We start from the raw sequence: 23087 nt of genomic DNA on the forward strand, positions 1-23087 counted from the left end.
AAAACATCATATGCGCTCTATTTAACATTTATTTATCATCAAAATCATCGAAAACCCACAAAAAAGAAAAATCATAAACCCTAGAAAACAGATTAAATATGTAGGCGAGTCAACAATCGAATCGTCAATAGATAAAAAATGTACAAGATGACGACTGAAACGATAGCTCGTCTTCATTTTTGCCTTCTTTTTCGATTGATGAAAGATAATTATAATTTATCTTTCCTCTAATTATACGAATTGAGGCTTAATTTCAAATTTTATAGAATTAAAATTGACATAACTTAGAACCAAATTTAACTAAATTAAAGGAAGATTGAGATTGAAAATGTTAATGCTAATAAAGGAAGATGAAAACGAAGAAGCTAAAATGACTGAAGATGATGGAACAATACAAATTGAAAGTCAGGTTTTATAGGAAGGCGGTTCCTAAGTTTTGTAACCCTAGTTTGTGTTGCGTTATTTACTATTATGCCCTCATCATTCCTTTTTTTTTTTATAAGAATTAAAAAATATATATTAAAAAAATATATTAATTCTATGCATACAAAGTATGGAGTATTTCGTAATAAGGGCATGTTCTCATTGACTAAACTCAGCTGAACTGAACTGAACTGGACTGAACTTATTAGAGCTGAACTGAACTGAAATGAAATGAATATTTTATAAGAGAAAGAAATTAGGAGCTGAACTGAACTGAACTGAACTGAACAAAATAATTGTATGAAAACAGGCCCTTGGAAGATAGTTCTTCGTATTAGAGAATTAACGACCTTCACATTGTGATTAGACATTTTCTTATATATGAGAAAATATCACAATTGTCACCTATTCTTAATGGCTTTCTTATTACCCATACGCGATACAACCCAATACACATATCTTATACAAATCTTGAGTTAAACTAATGCTAGTGATTTAACTTTTATTTAATTCCTTTTTCAAAATTTAGCAACCCTTGTATTGTGATTTCACCTATCATTAATGAATTGCAAGCATTTATTTTTGTTTACTATACACCCTTAAAACCCTAATACTAGTATGTGATACAAGTTCCTACTTAAAGCCAATAATGCAACTTGTTGGCTCTTAATTCCATTTTCTCTCTTGTAATCTACATATTTGTTATTATATGGATTAATCAAAAGGACAAGTCTTCTAAAATCTAAACTAATAATGCAATTATTGACAATTAGACTTTTTTGAAAAGGAAAAAGGTCTAACTAATTTTATGCAACAAATAAAATGATGGTTATGAGAGCCTCGAATTTCACACCATAACATTGACGTAATGAGATTTATGACCTTAGTCTTAACACGTTATCTTTTCATTGACAATTTTAGAGTTGTGATATCAAAGTGTAAAAAGATGTCAAGTTCATTGCAACAATTATATGAAGTAATTTTCTATAACAAAACTATATCGAATTAATGATCTGTCATTAATAATCCAGATATAAATTCATCATGAACCTAAACATTGTAACTTAAATGACTAACCTATCGTTATTTATAGTTGCATTCTATTTTTAGGAGAAAAATTAATTTTCAATATAATCATAGTTCATCTTAATATTTTAGAGCAAAAATCTCAATGAAATTAGAGATTGTAAATGAGATTAATCCACAACTCAATCCAAAGTAGGTGGGTGATGGAATATAAAAATTAAATATTTTAGTACCAAAAAAGAAATAGGGAAAAAGGATAAATACATTTTTGGAATGGGCAAAAAGAAGAGATTGAGCTCCATGACTTGTTCTTGAACCCATTTTTTACCTTTTCCTTTTTTTTTTTTTAGGGTTTCACTTTTCTCTTTCTTCTGAAAACTCTTCCATAAACCACATCTTACACCTCTCCCACCCTTTCTAGAACATTCATCCGAGGGGTGTTTATCATTTCCATCAAATCTATCTCCACCATTTTTCTGGGTTATCTCAAAGGCGTTTTCTGGGCTATCAGATAACACCAATCTATCGTCAAAGGTCAGAACTTTCATTATTTGTAAGTGGGTTATCTTTATTTCTCTTTAATATCATTTATATTTGTATCGAAATTCATAATTTAGAATACCCAACTGCTCAAATAATTGTAAAGATTGAATCTTTTTGATAAAATTGTCTAAAATTCAGTGTTTTTTTGCATAATTCTGGGATAATTTTGAAATTGTATGGGGAAGTCTGGGGTAGGAGAAAGAAGGGGGCAGGAAACCAAGGTGTAGCTAGTGATGCTGCTCCTAACAATGCAAACATTGCTAGTAATGGTAACATAGATTTGGATTCAGCTGTTTTTCTGAAAAGAGCTCATGAGCTAAAAGAGGAAGGAAATAAGAGATTTCAGGCCAAAGATTATGTGGGTGCCCTTGAGCAATATGATAGTGCTATTAAGCTAATCCCCAAAACCCACCCTGATAGGGCTGTGTTTCATAGCAATAGGGCTGCTTGTTTGATGCAAATGAGACCAATTGATTATGACAGTGTCATATCTGAGTGCACTATGGCCCTTCAGGTTCAACCTCGGTTTGTTCGGGCTCTTCTGCGAAGGGCTCGGGCTTATGAGGCTGTAGGGAAGTATGAAATGGCTATGGCGGATGTGCAAATTCTTTTGGGTTCTGATCCTAATCATGGGGATGCTTTAGATATTGCTCGTAGGCTTCGGACGGCTCTTGGGCCTCGTCAGGAGGCTCAACAGGATCTCCAGAGCCGCCCATCGCCTGCTGCTCTTGGAGCTTCTGCTGTTAGAGGTGCACCTATTGCTGGCCTTGGCCCATGTTTGCCTGCTAGGGCTCCACCTAAGAAGGGTGCAGGGGTTGGTGGGGGAACCAATGGTGCATCGAGTAACAAGAATGAAAAGCCACAAATTGCAGCAACAGAAAATGGTCCTGATGTCAAAACACAAATGCCGAAGGTTGTCTTGAAACCTGCAACTGGTTCTTTTAAGTCCAATGATAAGCAATTGAAGGGCAGTTCAAAGGATCACGTACCTGCACCATCCACTTCCATGTCTGCTCCTAGGCCATCTCAAGTGGCCGCCATTCAATGGAGGCAATTGAAGCTTGTGTATGATCATGATATAAGACTAGCCCAAATGCCGGTGAATTGCAGCTTCAGAGTTTTAAGGGAGATTGTGGGGCAACGATTTCCATCATCAAAATCTGTTTTGATCAAGTACAAAGATTCCGATGGTGATTTGGTGACTATAACATGTACCAGTGAGCTAAAGTTGGCTGAAGCTTATGTGGACAACCTTGTGCCGAAAGATCCAGAAAGTGATAAGTTAGAGTCATTTGGAATGTTAAGATTGCATATTGTTGAAGTGAACCCTGAACAAGAACCACCTGTAGTAGAAGAAGAAGAGGAGGAGGAGAAGCCTATGGACAGCGAGGAAATCAAGGGAGATGATGGCTCTCACTCTTCGATTGGTGACTGTGGAGTGGATTCCATCGGGATTGAGGCAGACAAGTCAGATGACAAGACATCAATAGAAATCCATAAAGGAAAGCCAGAGGTTGAAGAAGGAGAATGTAAGGAGGTGGAGATGGATGATTGGTTGTTTGAGTTTGCTCAGCTTTTCCGAAACAATGTTGGTATTGATCCTGATGCTCATGTTGATCTGCACGAGATTGGAATGGAACTGTGTTCGGAGGCTCTTGAAGAGACAGTCACAAGTGAAGAGGCACAACTTCTCTTTGATAAGGCTGCTCTGAAGTTTCAGGAGGTTGCTGCATTGGCTTTCTTTAACTGGGGAAATGTTCATATGTGTGCTGCAAGGAAAAAGATCCCGGTGGATGAGAATGCATCTCAGGAGGTTAAGGCGGCACAGCTGCAGAAAGCATACCACTGGGTTAAGGAAAAGTACTCCTTAGCCAAGGAGAAGTATGAGGAGGCACTTTCGATCAAGCCAGACTTTTATGAAGGGTTACTTGCTATGGGGCAGCAGCAATTTGAGATGGCAAAGCTTCACTGGTCTTATGCTCTGGCAAAGAAAGAGGATCTTTCAAGCTGGGACTCAACAGAGACATTCGAACTCTTTGACAGTGCAGAGGAGAAGATGAAAGCTGCTACTGAAATGTGGGAAAAGTTAGAGGAGCAGAGAGCCAATGAACTGAAAGACCCAAATTCAAGTAAGGTGGAGGAGTTGCTAAAAAGGAGAAAGAAATCAGGAAATGATGGCGAATCCTCGGGTAAGATTCCAAGTGAGCCAACTCCTGAGGAATTGGCTGAGCAAGCAGTTGTAATGAGATCACAGATTCATCTCTTCTGGGGTAATATGCTATTTGAGCGCTCTCAAATTGAATTTAGATTGGAAGTTGCCAATTGGAAAAAGAATCTCGATGCTGCTGTTGAACGTTTTAAGTTAGCAGGAGCTTCAGAAGCTGACATTTCTACAGTTACAAGCAATCATTGCTCCAATGGAGATGCAGCTGGAGGAGAGGAGAAGAAAGATGATAATGCAGTTGTGTCTTCTGAAACAGGTGTCCAAGTTGAGGCAACGTGATTTAAGCGGATATATTATGAGTGTTCCAGTTTTCCAGGCAAGTCAGGAATGTCACTAGCTTGAGATCATCACCTGGGTGTCCTATAGAGCAAGGTAAAGACAGGGTAGATTTCACCCCTTTTCAAATGCATAATCCAGGGCCGAATATTAGTGCTCGGGTTATAAAGCAAGAGTATATGATGGCTATTGATGGTTTCAGAATAACATGTACTTATGATGCTTATGTTACACAAATGTAGCATTTTTGTTATCTTCATAAGTTAGAACCTCTGATTGATAGATTTTTTTTTCCCTTCATTTGTTTGGCTTGCTTAAACTTAATATTGGATTTTTGAGTGCCAAACTTTTCATATCCTTAATGTCTCAGTCTTTGGGTTTTATGCTTCAGTAATTTTTCTAATGCTACAAGTCCTTATATAGTTTCATCTCTATGTTGTTTTGAGCTCATAGCCGTAATGGGGTGTTATTATCACATTTGTTTCTCTACAAATCCGAACTCTCTTGATTCTTGCAACCGTGCCTGATTGGCTGACGGTAATCTCATTGGTGCTCGTATTGATTTTTCTCTCAAAGATGGTATCCTATTGACTGAGTTTAGAGTGTATTGACCCTATTGGATTTCGATGTGAGTGGAGACATAAAGCTATTAGCTTTGAGGATTCTTGAATGACTCATTGCAGGACAAACATGCCAACAAAATAATGTTGCATTGTGTTTAAATAACTGTGGTGAGTTTGCCGATGATGAGTGCCAAGCTCGCCATTACATCAATCAAGATTTGCTGGCAGACAGATGTTCTGCAATGCAGTTGCAGGTTGAATAGTCAGCCAGTATTACTTCCTACGAGTATTTTAATGTGTTATTCAGATCTTAATTCTGTTATTGTCTATCGATGGATACTTTGTTTTCTAAAGATGATAGCTTTGAGGAAGATGCTTGCTCTCACTAGAATTCAGATGTTGAATGCTGCTGTATTCTGTTCTTTGCTTGCTTGTGTACTAGTCATTATGGTGGTACACCTATAAAGGGTTCTTCATAGACTGTCAAAGTTCACGCGACTCATCTTTCCCCGGAGGTAAGGTAAATTTCTTTTGTTTGGTGTTACAACTTGACTGCAATTATGGTGCTTGTGTTGCTTAAAATGACTGTGTACTTGCAAAAAAAGTAGTCATGTTGATCATTTCCTCCATCCCAGAGCTAAGGTAACATTGCTTTACGACCCGGAGATCAAATAGTGAAAAGGAGTATGAGAGAAAAAACTAAAAAAGTGTGTGTGGGTGTAGGCAAGAAGAGAGAATAACTTACCAAAAATAGCATGTCAACTTAGTTCTGGGACGAAAGGAGTATGTAGTCTCCTTTACCTATTAAGTTATCATCCTGTTTCGAAGTTGCTTTTTTCTTGTACTTCTATTATTCCCTCTTATGTGGTTATACTTGGTTAGTGTTGCTCATTGGTTTTGTTGGAATAATTGCACTTTAATGTCATTAATTTGTTTATATTCATACTATTACTGCAATCATACTTGTATGTATTGCTGTGGCTCCTAGATTTTATTCTTTTGACAGTAGAAAGACAAACAGAGGTTAGGAGCTTTACATAATTGGGTTGAATTCCACTTCTGCTTTCCCATCCATCATATCAGTTATATGCTATCTTAATACATTTGTTTAAGGATTTTTGCTTGTTTAGTGGGCTGCTTTGGTAGTAATTAGACCGCCTAAGATACCCTTCCTAGTTTAAAAGATAATTAGGATCGAATTGATGCTAGATATCTTATTCTCCTTTTATTTAGTCACATAGGATACACAAAAAGACATGGGTATCCAATTCAATAAAATCTTTATGATGGATTTTCTGATTCTTTGATTCTCTTGCTCCTTTTGTCAGTCATAAGCTATGTTACTCGAGCTCGCTAATTTAGACAAAGTAGAATTATGACAAGTCCCATATCCATAGTTAGATGCAGAGTTAGAGAATAAATCAATCAATCAAAGCTTTAATCCCATAAGTGAGAGTCGGAGTCAAAGTAACAAGAATATATTATGACTATCTGAAAAATCCCTGTTTTGATCTTGTGTTCATCTTCTTGCACTTCTTTTTATTTCACTTTCTGTTACAAACAAGAGGAAGATACTACGTACTTCGTATATTTGAGTTCAGGCAGAGTGATTGGACTTTGAGCCTTGACTAACATAGATTATCTGCTAGATTCTGATCATGCTTCAAAGACACCATTATTGCAGAAGAAATGAAGAATACACCTGTTCTAATACTCTACCATGAATAATGGTTAGGCACATCTTATTGTTGAACCGATAAATTGCAACTCGACTGCTGTCTAACTCTTCTGTCCTTAATATCTGATCTTTGGAATATAAAGTTGATGAACACAAACATGTAGGAAAATAATAATCTTTCAGATGAACAATATCTGTCTTGCTTTTACTGTTGTTTCATTGTTTTTTTTTTTTTTTTTTTTGGTTCCTTTTCTTATCTTTGCTCATATAATATAGGCATATAGCATATGATTCTTGCTTCCAATAACTGTAAATGTTTATAGCCATCAGGAGCATGAAGTATATATTATAATCGAGTGATTCGTATTTTAAAATTTATGTTAGATTTTATTGATTACATGCTTTACAAGTTGATTACAGACTTAACAGCTAACTGTTTGGGGAAGAAATGTGAGATATTGGTCCATCACCTTAATAATCTATTTACTTTCTGGGCCATTCTCTTCATCTTTAGGTGATGGGAATTAATGGTTGAATGTGATTATTGATGTTTTTTTAAGGAGTGGACCAAACAATATCTTGATCCGTTTGTACAAGATACCGCCTTTGTTATTGCAGGAGTGAGGCTCCCCTGAACTTGTATGGCTGAGATTATCTGGTGGTTGAATGATTGTTCTTGTTCGATATATTCACCAGCTTTACATCGATTAGTTCGAGTAATGTTTGTGAGTACATTCAAGTATTCAGCCCCCCTTACCTTGCCCATAACGGGACCAGGGGAGTTGGTTTAGAGGCATCGGTATATTATTGATGTTCATATTCGATCTTTTGTTATGGTTGGTTGTTTATATGCATTACAACATCACTAGTCATTTCTTGTTTAACCCTACTTGATTGTCTAGAGATCAATTGAAAGGACTATATATGTATCTTCATTTATCTTATGTGTATAGGGTACAACACGAGAGTCGTTTGTTCTCATCACGTATGACTTATAAGTTAGTTTGACATTGACTTGAACTCGGCTCATAAAATACTTTAGCTTCGGTTTTGTATATGCCTTTTGACTAGAGCCGATCATGGTCAAGCTACGACCAAAATCATTTCGGTCAAGGGTTGAGGCCGGTTAAGGCCGAGCAGGCCTAAGACTAAACTGGTCAGCAATTGCTATTCAGATTCAGGCCGAGCCACGACCTCGAATAATGCTGTACCCTGACCGGAATCGAAGACTTGACCAGCTCTATAAAATGACACAGCTGGTGTACTTCCTAGTTCCTACTATCCAGATATTACGGAGTAGAAAATCTGATAGTAGACGATCATTTTCATACATATAATTATTGCCAAGACTACAACCATTATATTCTCTGTACAAAAGTAAGAAAACTACTGCTCTGATTTTTCCAAAAAAATATTTTTTTAAAAAAAAAAAAAAAATCAAATCTTGCCAATATTAATGTTATAGGTTTCTAGCTGTCTGCACATTGTATAATGCTTAAATAATTGTTGTACAGTAGTAAAATATATTTTCTTCTGTCTGTAAAGTTGAAGTTTTTCCTGTCTAGAATTGTCTACACATTTTCTAGTAGTAGTAATTACTGTAATATTTTTCAAAGAAAATGGGTCAATTTTCTGACTTTGAAGCAATTTATAAGTAGTAGCTGTACAAGTTTACATGTTTGAACATTCAGAAAATTCAGCAAACACCTAACCTTGTACTCCTATGTCATACTTCTATGTTCAAGTAACACTAACACATGATTGCTTAAGTGAAAGATGATTCTATTTCCGTATAATAAGTCGCGTTTCTATTTATGTTACATATCTAGAAATAATATGGAGTACGAACACCATAAATTTAGTAGTACTATAAATCATCTAATACAGATCACATATGTATAAGATATGAAGCGTATATATTAAAGAATATTAATGGTATCTAATCTAATTCCTTGCAAAGAATTTCAATCTACGGTGTAAGATTTATTCATTTGATGATGTGAATATGGTCACGAATGCACGTAATCTTATTCTTATTCTATCTGAAAATGATACTGTACAATTCAATACACATTACTACATTAGTGATCCTTCTTCAACCAAATACTCCCATAGTTTCAATTAATGTCTTTTGCCTTTAAAGATTAGTTATTGATCATTAAATTCTCTCGATATTTTTATGATATTTATTAGGACATTTGATCTTGAAAGGTGAAACAACAATTATTTAGGGACGGAGGGATTGAAAATACGGATTATTGTTTTAATACTTTTTATAGCTATGTGTCATTCAAAAAAAAAAAAAGGAACTGTTACAACTTGGTAGGATTCTGTTTGGTAAATGATGAGGAAATGTGGATTTTTTAATACCAGAAAAATTCTCAAAGATCACATCAGAATTGGTAAAAAAGATCTTTCTTCTTGCAATTAAAAATTCTGTTTGTTTCTTCCTTTTTGTTAAAAATAAAAAAATAAAAAAAGATTCCAGCTCATTTTCTGTAGATAAGTGTAGTACAACTTCAACAGAATAATCAAATGCAACTTTTAAGATGTCATTTTTATTTTTCAAGATTTTAAGCAAAGGTAAAAAAAAATCAGGCACATAATTAAAAGACTATTTTATTAAATATTGTACTTTAAACTTAACTTTTTTTGGTCACTTTTTACAACAAACATAAAACACACACATTGATAAATGGGAATCTCATAATATCAAACATAAACATCATGAACAATGAAAAATTCCAAACTCCTAATCATAACAACAAACTCTAATACAAGTTAACTTGATGACCCTTTTAGATTTTATATATCTATATATATTATTAGGTAAACACATCATTTGATTAGGAAAGGTTGGATTATTAATTAAGCAGTTGCTATTGGACCCAATTTCACAGTGCTTTCCACTGCCTTCATAGCCTCAAATCTTGGTTCCTTCTCCTGGAACTTAAGCCCTGCATAGAGTTTCATGTAGTCCTCAAACACGAATTTCGGGTAGGCCGAACTCTTCTCCTCCTGTTTCTCTAGCAGTTCAGGCGCCGGGTAGATCACCGCGTCGCTGCCCGGGTTGTAGAATGAGGCTATTGACATCCTGTTCCCATCTGTTTGTGCTATCACCCGGTGCATCACACTCTTGTACTTTCCATTAGTTATAACCTATGGTCAAATTTTTGGTGTTATGATTGTTTAGCTAATTATGCATAATAAATCATGATTAGTTGTTTTGACAAAACATTACAACATGGACAACTTGTAATAAATCCAACGTGACACAAACAAACTCAAACATGACACGACAAGTTTATATGTTACCAAGTGTACAATTTAGTTTTATATGGCATATTTCGTGGACAATACGAATTTGAACAGACATAATATGAAACGCTTACCTATTTAGTTTACTGTATACATATCTATAATAGTAATGTTACATAGATTTAGATAATTCACAAAGTACGTATCTAGGTGTAAGGCTCAACAATTTCAGAAAATAAAAATTTGTGTTCTTGGCTTAACTTGATATTTAAACGCCCATGCTTGTATAGTCATATCTAGTATGTACGTATCAAAATGGTAAGTAAGTGTACGTGTGACATGTCATACTAATGTGTTAAATAAAGATATTTAAGGGTGGAGATTGGATCGATCCCTTTATCCTCCCCCTCTCTCTCAAAATGTCTAGCTAGTCCGTTATCACGAGTCAGGTTTACTCGTGCAGGATTTCGACTCGTTAGGACAAAAGATATATAATTACCTCAAGTTGGTCACCCAAGTTAATGACAATGGAGTGCTTCATAGGTGGGACATCAACCCATTGGCCATCTTTAAGAAGCTGCAACCCACTGACTTTGTCATCTTGAAAGAGGAGGATGATTCCACCAGCATCAGTGTGGGCCCTGAGCCCTTTGATCAGGTTTGGCTTAGGACATGGTGGATAATTGCTAACCTTTGTACCAAAAGTGGGTCCATTGGCTCCATAAAAGGCCTTCTTTAAGTACCCTTTTTCTAGCCCAAGGTTCTCACAAAGTAAGTCCAAAAGTTGCTCTGCTAGCTTCTCTATTTCTCCTGCAAATTTCTTCATCACCTTCCTACAAATTACACATCACAAAAAATAAAGTAATCAATTCGCCGCAATAACATGAACTGTTATACTGTATCTAAAAATCTGCAGAGCTTCAGATATACGCAACCTTATCCATGACAAAAAAAAAAAGGGGTGTACCTGTATTCATCGCTGAGATCAGGGATCTCGGCGATGTTAGAGGTGGGACGATGGCGAAGGAAGAAAGTGCTTTCCCAATCAATATCATCAATCTCAGACTGAGCATTTTCAAGGCCTTTTTGTGCTACCATCTCCTTAAACTTTTGTTCCATGCATTTCTTGTAGTGTTCTTTTGTTACTCTTTCCACAGTGTCCAACAATTCAGTTGATATTGGATGGTTCACCACCTAAATTAACATAATACGATTTTTTTTTTTTTTTTAAAAAAAAGAAAGTTACACATATGTTTACTTTAACAATAATGTAATGTAATAATGTACTAAATATATAAATATGAACGAACTAGTAGCACTATCAATTCGGGTTGATAGTTCGACTTAAAAATTACCTCAAAAAAGCCCCAGTTTTCACAAGCATCCTTGATTTTCTCCATAATAACATTCCTCTCATCACCATTAAGCTTCTCCATATTAACAATTGGGAAGTTTTCCATTGTTTTCTACCTTTTTTCTAAACTTGAAATCTTACTTGTATTTGGTAAAAATGACTTAATATTAGTGGTGTATACAACTTTGGCATGTATTGGTAAAGTTTTGGGCTCTATTTATAGGCAAAATATTATAAAGAATGCTCAAAAGTTTATGGAGAAACCTGCAGGAAAGTAAGAAACCTGATTTTTTATTTTTATTTTTTTATTATTAAAAAATATTGTTAAAACCTTGGATATAATATGTACACGTGGAATATAAATGTGAACACTCTTGATGGGCCACATAATAACCATAAAAATTGGTCTTGACCACTTCAGTGAGGGTGGGCCCATACCCAAGTGTTAAACTGTTAAACAGCCCAAATTAACAAGTTAGATGACATTTTGCCTTTTTTTTTTCTTGAAATTTTGGGGTAGGGGCCAATATGCCAAATCATTTACCATACTCCATACCTTTAAAAAAATAAAATTGCATGCGCCAATCTTTGCTTTTCTTTCATGTTCTAATGATTAGGTTTATTAAAATCAAGGTAATCAACTATTTCTGTTATTCCCTCAAAAAAAAAAAAATATTTTGATTACTTTTTATTTATCCCATTTTGTAAATTGGTACTTGATCACGCCCTCTTCTTTGTTATGAATAGGGTTAAATGTGTTTTGTACCTTTGTGGCTTTGTGTAACTAAAGTTTTATTAATCTATATATCTAAAGATTGCGTAGTTTGTACATTTTTCTTAAGTATCATAAATTCATAATCTTTGTATTGATTATTGAAACACTTACTCCTCTAAAGCTATAAACCACCAGCAGTTTACGTATGTAGGATTATGTTATGTGTGACTCATCTTAAGTTATTTGAAAAAAAGAAAGAAAAAAAAAAAGACAATAACAATGCTTTCAACTTCTCTTTGATTTGCACAATGTATTTATTAAATCCTTCCATAATCTAATAATTTATAGGAATATGAGATTAATTAATAGATTATAATTGGTGTGATCATAAAATATTTTGATCGAATGGATTAAACTAGTAAGGATAAAGCTTGTAAAGCTTCATAACCTTTTGTTTTATCCTCATTTATTTCCAATATTAAGTAATTAATTGCTACCTAAGTTGTCTCGATGGTTTTTATTGGATAACAACTCATTCATTTCATATAGTTGAATATCTTGCCATTTAATTTTCCATAATATACGTGTTTGAGCTGTTTCATACTTTCATGCATATACATTATACATGTTTCCTCATATATTTTTGAACCGTCTTCCTTTTTTTATGCTATCAATTTGTTTTTATTTTTTCATATGTTCCATTTTTCTTATTTTTCCTCTTTAAGGTATTCATTTTTTGTACGTATTTATGAACAAAATATTAATTTCTTAGATTTGTCTTTCAGATTTTTTTTAAAAAATATTGCTAAATATAGTGTGATAATGGACAACTTATGTACACTAATGGAACGGCGAAAAAGTTAAATTAACTTGTAGAACTTCTAAAACCTTTTTAAAGGTGATGTTAAAGAGTTTGTTAGTATATGTTATTGCCCTTAGCTTTAGAAATTTTCCTCCTTTTGCGTTACATGTGTCATCATTTAATTTCTTAATCTTTTGAACTTCATTTCAAATCCCCTAATAACTAATTAAGCTATCTTCTTGATTTTTTATTAAAAGAAATACTTACTAAAAATTAATTAATTAGCAATATAAATCTATTCCAATTGGTAAATATGAGTAACTTTATATATAAAATCACAAGTGCCAGATAAAATCATTTTTTCTGTTCAATAATAATACCGTTTCATTTTAGTCTTTCCATTTACTGTTTATATAAAATGAAGTTTTAAGTAGAAAGTAGGTCTCAATTTTCACTGTTTAGATAAGAGAGAGAAAGTTGATTAGAAGTATTGGTATTACGGAATATTATTCTTGTATATAAAATTTTATGCGGACTATGGGGTGAGGATAAAAAAGAACGAAGAGTGTAAGTCCTTTTTTTTTTTTTTTTGACGGGAGAGTGTAAGTCATAACCAATAATAAATAAAACGAAATACTACTATAAGCTTCAACTAGTATATTTTTACTTCAGTTCTTCAAATGAAGATCGAGTACAAATCATTATGGATATAAGACAATTCACGACATTGAAATTTATAATTCTTGTGTGCATGCATCAAGATTTATCAAACTTTTTTTTTTTTGGTGTTCTACCCGGTTCACCCTTTAGGCTAATCCGGATTCGGGGATCAGTTCTGGGTGGTTAGATTCCAGTCCCCTCCCTACCAAGTGTAGTCCCAATCACCACTACACCAACAACCAATTGGTAAACCTTTTTTTTTTTTTTTTAGACAAAGATTTATTATACTTTTGTATATGGTTGTAACAATGAAAATCAACGGGACCAATACTAAATACATAATTAAATTATTAATTACTCTTCCCCCTCAATACCACACATTTTATTTGAACTTTCAATTATGGAAATACTTGTAATTGCAAAATCTTGGTTTAATGTCATCATCAATTGATATCATAAATTAAGGAATATTCAATTAATTAAATAGTGATTTAGAGTTTTAATTATTTTTTAATTGTTAGAATTGCAAAACCATGGGCATTTCATCATGAAGTCATTGTACCAAAAATTAGGTCATTCCTATGGGCCTCTTTGACTTGACAGAAATTTTTACATTTTTTACCAACCAATCAAACTTTTCATCCAAGATTTACCCACTATTATGGCAGGCTATACTTGGTCTCATTTTATTCTTGCACTTGTACTTTTCTTATTTTTACTGTTAGCTCTTCGTGCTTAATTTTAGTCTATTTAGTACTTTTCAACATTTACTACAGGTGAATCTCATGACATAATGCTCATATAATAATTGTTGCACATCCAAGTGATTAAATGAATATATATGCATGGTATTATGGTACGGTATAACTACTCTCAAAAAGGTTCATATAATTGTGGTCGATAAAGTATATAGATACATGAATTGAAGGATACTACCGGTAATAAACATAGATGTCACCATAAGTTTTAATAAAGCCCGTATTAGTTAGTTAATGGAGTCAATAATTGTTCGTACTCACAATGGTTGCTAATCTATGCTTCAATAATGTTGTGCATAGCTAGAGTAGGTTTTAATAAGCTATTGTACGTGATGTGGTAGAGATCAAGGCATAACCCTAATCTCTCTGAAATAATTTACGTAGTATGGATCTAATTGTAGCATGTATAACCGGTTGACAATTGTTCATAAAAAGACATAATGTGACAATTCGATAACAAACCTTGATTATAAAAAGACGTATTAATGTATGAATTTGATGGCAATTGTTTAAGTGCGGAGTACCATATATATTTTGTCATGTATAGCCTGATTGAGATAGATAAATAAAGTTGTATCATACTCATACTCGTGTCCATGTTATATCCATTAATAGAGCTAGCAGCCTTCCTCAATATTCGTTAAATTTGTAAATGTTATGTTCAAGAGAATTGTGCGTCGTTTACATGCCTATTGATCATTCCCTTTCAACCGAGTTGAAGTTTCATTACACCTTCATAATAGCTAATAGTACTCGTATAAGATCAACTGTTTAAAATCTGCTTTATGAACAAATTAAAGAAAGTTACAAAAAAAATAAAGGCGTTTCCTTGAAGATCAAGGATTCCTTTTTTTCTTCTATTTTCTTTTCTTTTTTTGGTATTGGATTTCTACTCTTAGATGAGTCACTTTCTATCAATTCCACTTGAGATCATGGACGTACTTGACTCATTCTTAAAGATTATTAATTTCTTTTGAACCTCTTAATTAAACTTGGATGCAACATTACAACTTACGTAATCATAGTAGTGTTTAGTTGTTTAACAAATTAAAGTTATGCATTAATAAAGAGTAATGGTTTCTCCGACAAAAAAACCATAAGTACTGAAGAATAAGGTATATATGTCTATATGCTCTTCCTTTGGTCCAAAATAGGTATTGCTCCAAGCCTCCAACCATTTGCTAAAGATTCGTTAGAATTTTACTAAAAGAGAAACCAACAAAAGTTGGCTCAAGTGATAAATTGTTTGATGTTGCTTAAATGAGGTCTTGATCGAGTTCAAGCTTCACCGAATGCTGAAAACACTTGTTGAGAGACTCACCCACTATAAGTCAATGTACAACCCTGGTCGAATCCAGATGTAATCATAGCTAAGCTATGGGTGCAGTGAGGCAAACTACAAAATTACTAAAAAGTCCTTCCCATAATAGCATATATGTACATTATATAGTACGGAATATGTCTTTAAACACTGTCCAACACATCTCGAGAGGTGACATTAATACAAATTGACATTTAAAAAAAAATGTTATCTTTAAGGATTGAACTAGGACAAAAGGATTAGAACGAATGTCAAGGGTGTAAGACAAAATAAAGAATTTAAGGCAATAGTGAAAACAAAACATGTACTCCATCCGTATTAAAACTTCATATTCTAAGATTCCTAACACTACTAATTGAGTAATTGGTGATAAAAAAAAGTGACGTGCTAAAGTACTAAAATAATTTCACTATGCGTCTATAAGCTAGTGCAATTATATCAAATGAATTAATGATAGATAAAGATATAGTATATATAAAACATATTCGATCTTATAGTTGAGGACCGGATATATGCTTTAAACTCTATCAATTAACTTAAATATGAAGTACGTACTTGACAAATTGATGTAGACAAGTCATATATCAATGCTTAGCTTTGTCATTTAGAAATAGTCCTACCAACAGGGATTGCATGCATCAATGTTTCCATCATTTACTACTGCTTCAGATTCAATGGATATGAGGATATCTATAAATTTAGGTTATATGCATGAATTAATCTTGATCATGCATAATATGCTTTATGACGTAATATTCTTTATAATTTAATTAATGAATATTTCATGTTTTTTATTTGAGCTAGCTAGCTAATTAATTAGGCTTTAAGAAATTGAATCTACAATATAAGGATAATGGTACAGTGTAACTTCCCTAGCCACTCAAGTAATAAGTAGATTTATGATCATACAAATTATGGGTTGCAAGAAAGATCCATATTTATGGGAAATAGATCCCACATGCAATGCAAGTAATGTTTTGTGAACATGACATGTTTTTTATTTTATTTTATTTTATTTTATTTGGACGATAATGTGGGTTCCCTGACCTTTCTTGATTTTGGTCTAACATTCATATAATTTGCTTTACTTGGGACAATTCTTAATATTTCTTATGGCTTGAATTTCACCTCACAACTCATAAAATCAATTTCATCATGCTTAGTTTACTTTTGGATAAGTTTCCCCTTTAGATTGTTAGCTAGTTGCATCATTGCCCTTTATCCTTTATGATGTTATGTTCAAAATGAGATGTTATAAATGGAATTGCACAAATAAAATAGTAAGAACAATGTTACCGAGAATAAGACTGAGTCGCGGACTATGTCGCTCTCTTTAGAACATTCGCGGCACTGCCTCAAACTTGTGCAAGCAGCTCGTACCAAACCGGATGCCCCCAGGATAAAACAGTCTTTCAGAAGTATAAAATACCGGCGGTTTTGCACCGAACCACCGGACAACGGAACACCAGAAAATCAGAAAGAAACTGCTCGACTGTTTTGAGAGGAAGAGAAAATATATTTTGCAAAGTGGTTTTCTGTATTTTTTCCGTGTGTTTTTAAAAACAAAGCTGGAACCGTCCTTTTATAGGTAAAGATACGTAACAGCTTAAGCATGAAAACGGGAGAAAGATTAGCAACGTTTACTGCAATTAGTGTATTCGTTAAGCAAGAATCAAGGCATTAAATCAGTGTAACGGTGCAACGTTTAGCAGTAAAACATCAACGAGAATCAAGCAATGTAACGGAAAAATTTAAACCAAAACAGTAAAACGTTTTGTAACTGAATATTAATCAAACCGGTAACAAAAATTAAGTTTGTTTAATAACCCAAACCCAAACCCGACCCAGCCCAGCCCGGCTCGGTTCGATTCGGCGCGCGTGTGTGTGATATATGGTTTACCATATAGGTCCTCCCTCTCCACAAAATGTGGGTAGCCCAAGGGCCACACCCCTTTAGCCCACTCTCTATATTATAAAGAGAGTAAAACTCTCATTTCCCACCAATGTGGGACTTTGAGTTTTTTCACAAAATTCACACACTACACACTTGTTGTTCCAACATGAGATACAAGTCCCCTCAGTAGAGAATAGAGATGATAAAAGGTATGGCAATATGGCATGAATAGATCTAGAATTCTGGATGATCTGTCGTGTTTGGCTTGAGTTGGCTTTTCATTATTCTGATCGTATTCAAAAAAAAAATTTAAAAAGTGTGAAACATTGTATTAAACTATTAATATACAGATTTCCAAGAAAATAATCGAATTAGGCTATGTTCAGTTCAATATATTTGAATAACGGTTTTCTTATTTCAGAAATAATCAATTCAATCATTAACGCCAAGACTTTAACTAACAACTCTTAGACTTAGGTGCATGCATAATTTTTTAAAGATGTTATTTTGGAATATATATTGGTTGGAGTAATAGAACTAGAAAGCAATAATCAATTATAGTTCTTAGCAAGTAGGATAATTTGTTTGAGTTCCCCCCATAAAAAAGCACAATCTACATTTAAGGATAGATTGAAAATTCTTCAAGTAGGTAGCAAGAGTAATACCTAACCTAGTATCTCCGATAATCTTGGCAAAATTTTGGCCATTTTTCAATCCATTCATACAATGCAAATATGACTCAACTAATTCTATAAGTAGTAAGAAATAATGTACGCTAAATTTGTCACCTTGTTGGAGGTAGCTTTCTTTAATTTAATAAATTCTCATAAAATTAATGCAAGAACATATCTTTTGACGATCATAGATCCAACTTCTGATTACTTTGTTATATGTTTAAAATTCTCCTACTAAGAATTAATTAAGATATCTCTAATAACGTTATTTTTAATTTGTTACTCCCTCCGTCCCCGAAAGAACGACCCATTTGACCTAATTTTAGTCCCTAAAAGAATGACTCATTTGCATTAAAACATCCACCAATTTGCAACAATATTTGTGTAAAATTAGCTTCCCGATAAAAAAAAAAATTTGATTTCCCATATAGTTTTATTACTTTCTCTCTCTATTTTTTTTACAAACCCCATATAAATTTATATTTTCAATATACTCTTACTTCTTTTTATTTAACTTTCTTAATACCCGCGTAATCAACCCAAATGAGTTGTTCTTTCGGGGACAGAGGAAATATGAAATACAGTAATAATAAGGTGGTGATGGTGATTGTAATTAGTCGAGGTGAAATTAGATAGCAAAACCAAAAAGAGGGAAATTATGCTTTTTGCTTCAAAAAAAAAAAATATGCTTTTGATGAAGGTTTAATTTTCATGGGACCACATTATAAATCTTTGGTTTAATGCAAACAATTAGCAAAGATATGATAAGTTCAAGCTTAGCTTTAAATTAAGTATGCATTCAACTTTATTTTATTTCTTTTGATAATTTGATGAACAGTAATAGTCACTGATTTCTCACTTAACAAATAAAATAAATAAATAAAAAGGTACTCCGTAACTTGAAAAAGACTCTTTAGACTAGTTGTTAATCTTGTTGTTAATCATGAGGTGCGTGCAAGTGTGCCAAAATTATGCCTTGGGTAAAAATGATGGTGCTTTAATTACTCCGTATATTTTTAAATTATTATGTTAGATTTCATATCTTTATACAACTTTTGTTTTATTATTATTATTATTATTATTATTATTATTATTATTTTTTTTAATAATTGCAAGAGTTTGACTTTTACACTATTCGTTGTTTTACTTTGACTGGCTTTAATAATTATATTAAAGAAAAAATATAATTATGTGAGATTTTGTTAAATTCATCTCGATTTATACTATTTTAATTAATATCAAATATTTATAATTTTTAATATTAATAATTAAAGATACTAACGATTATTACAATCATACATTGATAAGCGTGAAAAGAAAAGTGTTGCAAATATGAAGAAATAATTTTCAATACACTTTTTTTAATAAAAACAAATCTAGTATCTCACTTTTTTTTTTTGAAAGAAATAACTCACTTTATTTGTTCATAATTAATCTACGAATCTTAATTTAATAATAATAAGTACAAAAAATGTAGTTATGCCATGCAAACATTCATTCAATGTCCAAAAATATTGGACCACCGTACCCCAAATTGTTGTGGAAGGCACTGATAATAGAATGGTGTAATGGTGGTGGAGGTATCGTTGGCATGCCTTATGCATGCTTTGGCAATGACCCAACCGCAATTATGTACACCAAAGTTAACTTCATCTATCCTTTACCTGTCAACTCATCAAATTTTTATTTATTCAATCTTTTTCCTAGATCTAACCCTACCTCTATATCATTTAATTTTATTTTCCCATATATTTTTACTCATAATATAATTAAATTATATGCCTCTATAAGAAATGATTGAATGAGGGAAGAATGACAATTTTGCTAATAATTATACGTATATATGAATGCCTCTATATTTGTTATCTGCCATGCATGATTCTATGCATCTATATGTGAATAATGTAAATGTGTAATTATTATATGTTGTACGTAAAAGATTATTTCCAAGTAAAGTTGTGAGAAAGCTAAGAGAACGAAATTTATTCATGTATGACATAAATATCAGGATTTTGGAATGCTTATTAAGTGTTTTTTTTTTAAAAAAAATTATCAATTAGAAATTTGGAGGAGGGATTAGTTTTGGTTATGATTTTGTTTAGAGAATTTTGGTTGTGGATGTCATATGACTTCATTTTACTAAAATAATTATTCCATACTTTCTTATTGAAAAAGAAAAAGTAAATTCTTGTCATCATATTCTTTCTTATGAAAGATTGGGCATAACCCTAGTGATCTCTTTATAAGTTAAGTAAATTAATATGATCTTGTTTACACGCAGACGAAGTATAAAGAGCATAATTATAATTCATAATTATAATTCACATACAAACTCATTGAAAAAATTCCTATTTTTTTACGCAAGTGATTTTTAATTTGATGATTTGATATGTAGCCTGTGTTAGTGTCAACTGAAATCTAGTTTATATATTTATGTATAATCTCAAATAATATAGACCGAATGTATATGTGTAAGCAAGGGCGAAGCTACATGGGGGGCGGGTGGAGGCCCGGCTCCCCATGGCTGTGTGTAAGAGCTTTGTGAAATTATATTAGACAACGGATTAATATAGCTATTGTAAGATTTGTAACACTAAGCATACTCTGTATAAAACATCATTTTGAGAGCATTTATGTGTTTGGTTTCATAATTATTATTATATTGTTTAATTTTTTTAATTATATAGTTTATATTATAGCTCAAATAATAATAATTATATATATTATTCAAGTAAACCTAGTGCATCGTCCCATGCCACACGCTAGTTTATATCTACTCCGATACAACATTTTTTTGCATGTCCATCTACCGTCAATCCTTCTATTTCCTGAGAGTTACTAGTTTAATTAGCACATCTCAGTCACAATATTCCAACAATTCTATAGATTATCTGGTCAATTCACATTTTCTTAGAAAAGATTGAAAGTGGAAAGCATATTAAACGCGGGATTGGGCCGCACCCGCAAACTAAGAGAGAGAGTCCACTTCACAAGTCCAAGGAAGTTCCATCCCAAAATCATATGGCAATAGGAGGAGTAGCCCCTTAGCCTTATAAAGTGTTTAACTCTCTCTTTTTCAACCAATGTGGGACACTTACATGTGGTAACACTTGAAAGATTTATTCTTCAACAAAGCAAGATAAGCACTGCATGTCCTAGATCTCCCAATCAATTAAAGTTCAAAACGTACGTGTATTATATTCATTTCATATCTCAAAGAAATAACTTTATTAAAAGTTGGGAGTTTGATTGTAACAAATCATGCGTTACACAACACTAATTAATTAACGCATTATATGATTGGGAAGTTAAATCCAAAAAAGATTATAAAGTAATGACTTGGATGTACAAAAGAAGCTAAAAAATCATTTCGTTTTCATAAATAGTTACATACACATCAATTAACTTAGAATATAATCCTCCTTCTTTTTTTCTTCTTTCATCCGCCCACAAATGCAAGTTAGCTAAACAATGAGCATCATTTGACATTTTATGTCTTCTATTTGGCTTGATGTTCATTTTTGGTCCATACCTTTGGTTTGTTCCTCGAAAGAAATCGATATTCTATTATACAATTTATACCATTTATTTTGGAAAATATTATTTGCATATATTCCTTTCGTAAAATTAAGTGTCATATTATCTCAATCATGAATCATGAAGGTTTCAACATGGTTTTTCAGTACTCTTATAGTTGTCTCGTTCTTTTTTGAGAGTGAAGACGTGAGGCGTAGCCCAAGTGGTTATAGCTCTCATTCCGATTCCAAAATCTTTTGCATCGATTCTCATCAGTCACCACCCACCCTTGTAACTCTCTGAACACCAAAAAAAATAGTTGTCTTCTTTTTGTCCTCTAATTAATCACCACTTCATTTAAATGTAGGCCGGTATAATTATTTTTATTTTATCCATAGCTTGGACCTTAATCAATGACTCAAAATCTTTTTCAGAGTAGACACACATATATATATGAATGGACCATTTGCTGTTTTTATTGGTTGGATTGGATATGACTATATGAGTCCATATGACTCAAAGTGACCAAGTCGGATTAGGTGTGACTCAGTTCAGATTCATAACCATAGAATTGTAGATTCATAACCATAGAATTGAAGGTGAATAATTTCTTTATAAAATTGAGGATTAAGTTGTTTGCAAAAGTGACTACATAAAGGGAAGCGATATTGAGCAATCTCTTTATTTTCATATTTATTTGATCGCAAGTATTTAGGAAAATTAATAATTTCTTAAATATTGTACGAAACATGTCCAAACATCACTGTAACATACGCCAACTCTTAAGAATTGAAATAGATGTCCAAATTTTTAATACGCAAATGTAAATCATCAATTTATGTCTTTTAAATTGTCCATTCTTCTAAAAAAAAAATATTATGAATGCATTGCGTGCAGAAATATCTTGTACGAAGTACTCTGTAGTCTGTACTAACCTATTCCACTAGAAACCAATCATGAGCCTTTTTTTTAAAAAAAAATTAGGAAAACTAGGGGGGAAATTTGATAGAAAGAAAGGGCCCTAAGATGATATAACAGAGCTAGGCTCATAAGTAGAGCATGAGATGAAGCCCAATCACAATTCATGATTGATCATTGGGCTTTGCCCTAAGTTTGCATCACTAGACAGATATATGCTGCAATTCAAAAAAAAAACAAGCTTTTCTTGGGCTCTTCTGAAGTATGAGTGTATGACAGTATCCCTTTATTTCAATAATAATTAACTTTATGGTGAAATTTTGGTAGCCCATGGAGGCCCAATAAAACCCAGGTCCATCCTGAAAGTATGATACTTACTAGATGTGTGCTATACTTCACCATTAGAGTTAAGCATGGGCAAGAGTGGCATGAAATTGGTCCAACTTGACATGAGCATATTGTAGGAGCGTCCGAAAACAATAAG

The 23087-nt window shown here is 32.9% G+C and overlaps 2 protein-coding genes across 2 annotated transcripts; one reads left to right on the forward strand and one right to left on the reverse strand.

The window, feature by feature from the left end:
* The first annotated feature begins 328 nt into the window (after positions 1-328).
* Positions 329-4882, forward strand: LOC110731145 (protein CLMP1-like). Its single transcript, XM_021910977.1, has 3 exons — positions 329-409; positions 1961-1983; positions 2119-4882. Exons 1-3 carry the CDS (start codon positions 329-331, stop codon positions 4493-4495), a joined length of 2481 nt encoding a protein of 826 aa, XP_021766669.1. The 3' UTR covers positions 4496-4882.
* A 4457-nt stretch (positions 4883-9339) lies between these two features.
* Positions 9340-11563, reverse strand: LOC110731284 (1-aminocyclopropane-1-carboxylate oxidase-like). The gene is made up of 4 exons (XM_021911126.1): positions 11347-11563; positions 10959-11185; positions 10491-10824; positions 9340-9892 (listed from the first exon to the last, which is right to left on the reverse strand). Exons 1-4 carry the CDS (start codon positions 11449-11451, stop codon positions 9602-9604), a joined length of 957 nt encoding a protein of 318 aa, XP_021766818.1. The 5' UTR covers positions 11452-11563; the 3' UTR covers positions 9340-9601.
* Between the last annotated feature and the right edge of the window lie 11524 nt (positions 11564-23087).

Source organism: Chenopodium quinoa, unplaced genomic scaffold (genome assembly GCF_001683475.1).
Source record: "Chenopodium quinoa cultivar QQ74 unplaced genomic scaffold, ASM168347v1, whole genome shotgun sequence".
Classification (NCBI taxonomy): domain Eukaryota; kingdom Viridiplantae; phylum Streptophyta; class Magnoliopsida; order Caryophyllales; family Amaranthaceae; genus Chenopodium; species Chenopodium quinoa.

Coding starts and splice junctions, on each gene's coding strand:
- LOC110731145 (XM_021910977.1), top strand. CDS start 329: ATGTTAATGCTAATAAAGGAAGATGAAAACGAAGAAGCTAAAATGACT. Junction 410..1,960: donor CAATACAAATTGAAAGTCAG/GTTTTATAGGAA, acceptor CTGGGCTATCAG/ATAACACCAATCTATCGTCA. Junction 1,984..2,118: donor ACACCAATCTATCGTCAAAG/GTCAGAACTTTC, acceptor TTGATAAAATTG/TCTAAAATTCAGTGTTTTTT.
- LOC110731284 (XM_021911126.1), bottom strand. CDS start 11,451: ATGGAAAACTTCCCAATTGTTAATATGGAGAAGCTTAATGGTGATGAG. Junction 11,186..11,346: donor AAAACTGGGGCTTTTTTGAG/GTAATTTTTAAG, acceptor ATGTTAATTTAG/GTGGTGAACCATCCAATATC. Junction 9,893..10,490: donor ACTTGGGTGACCAACTTGAG/GTAATTATATAT, acceptor ATTTGACCATAG/GTTATAACTAATGGAAAGTA.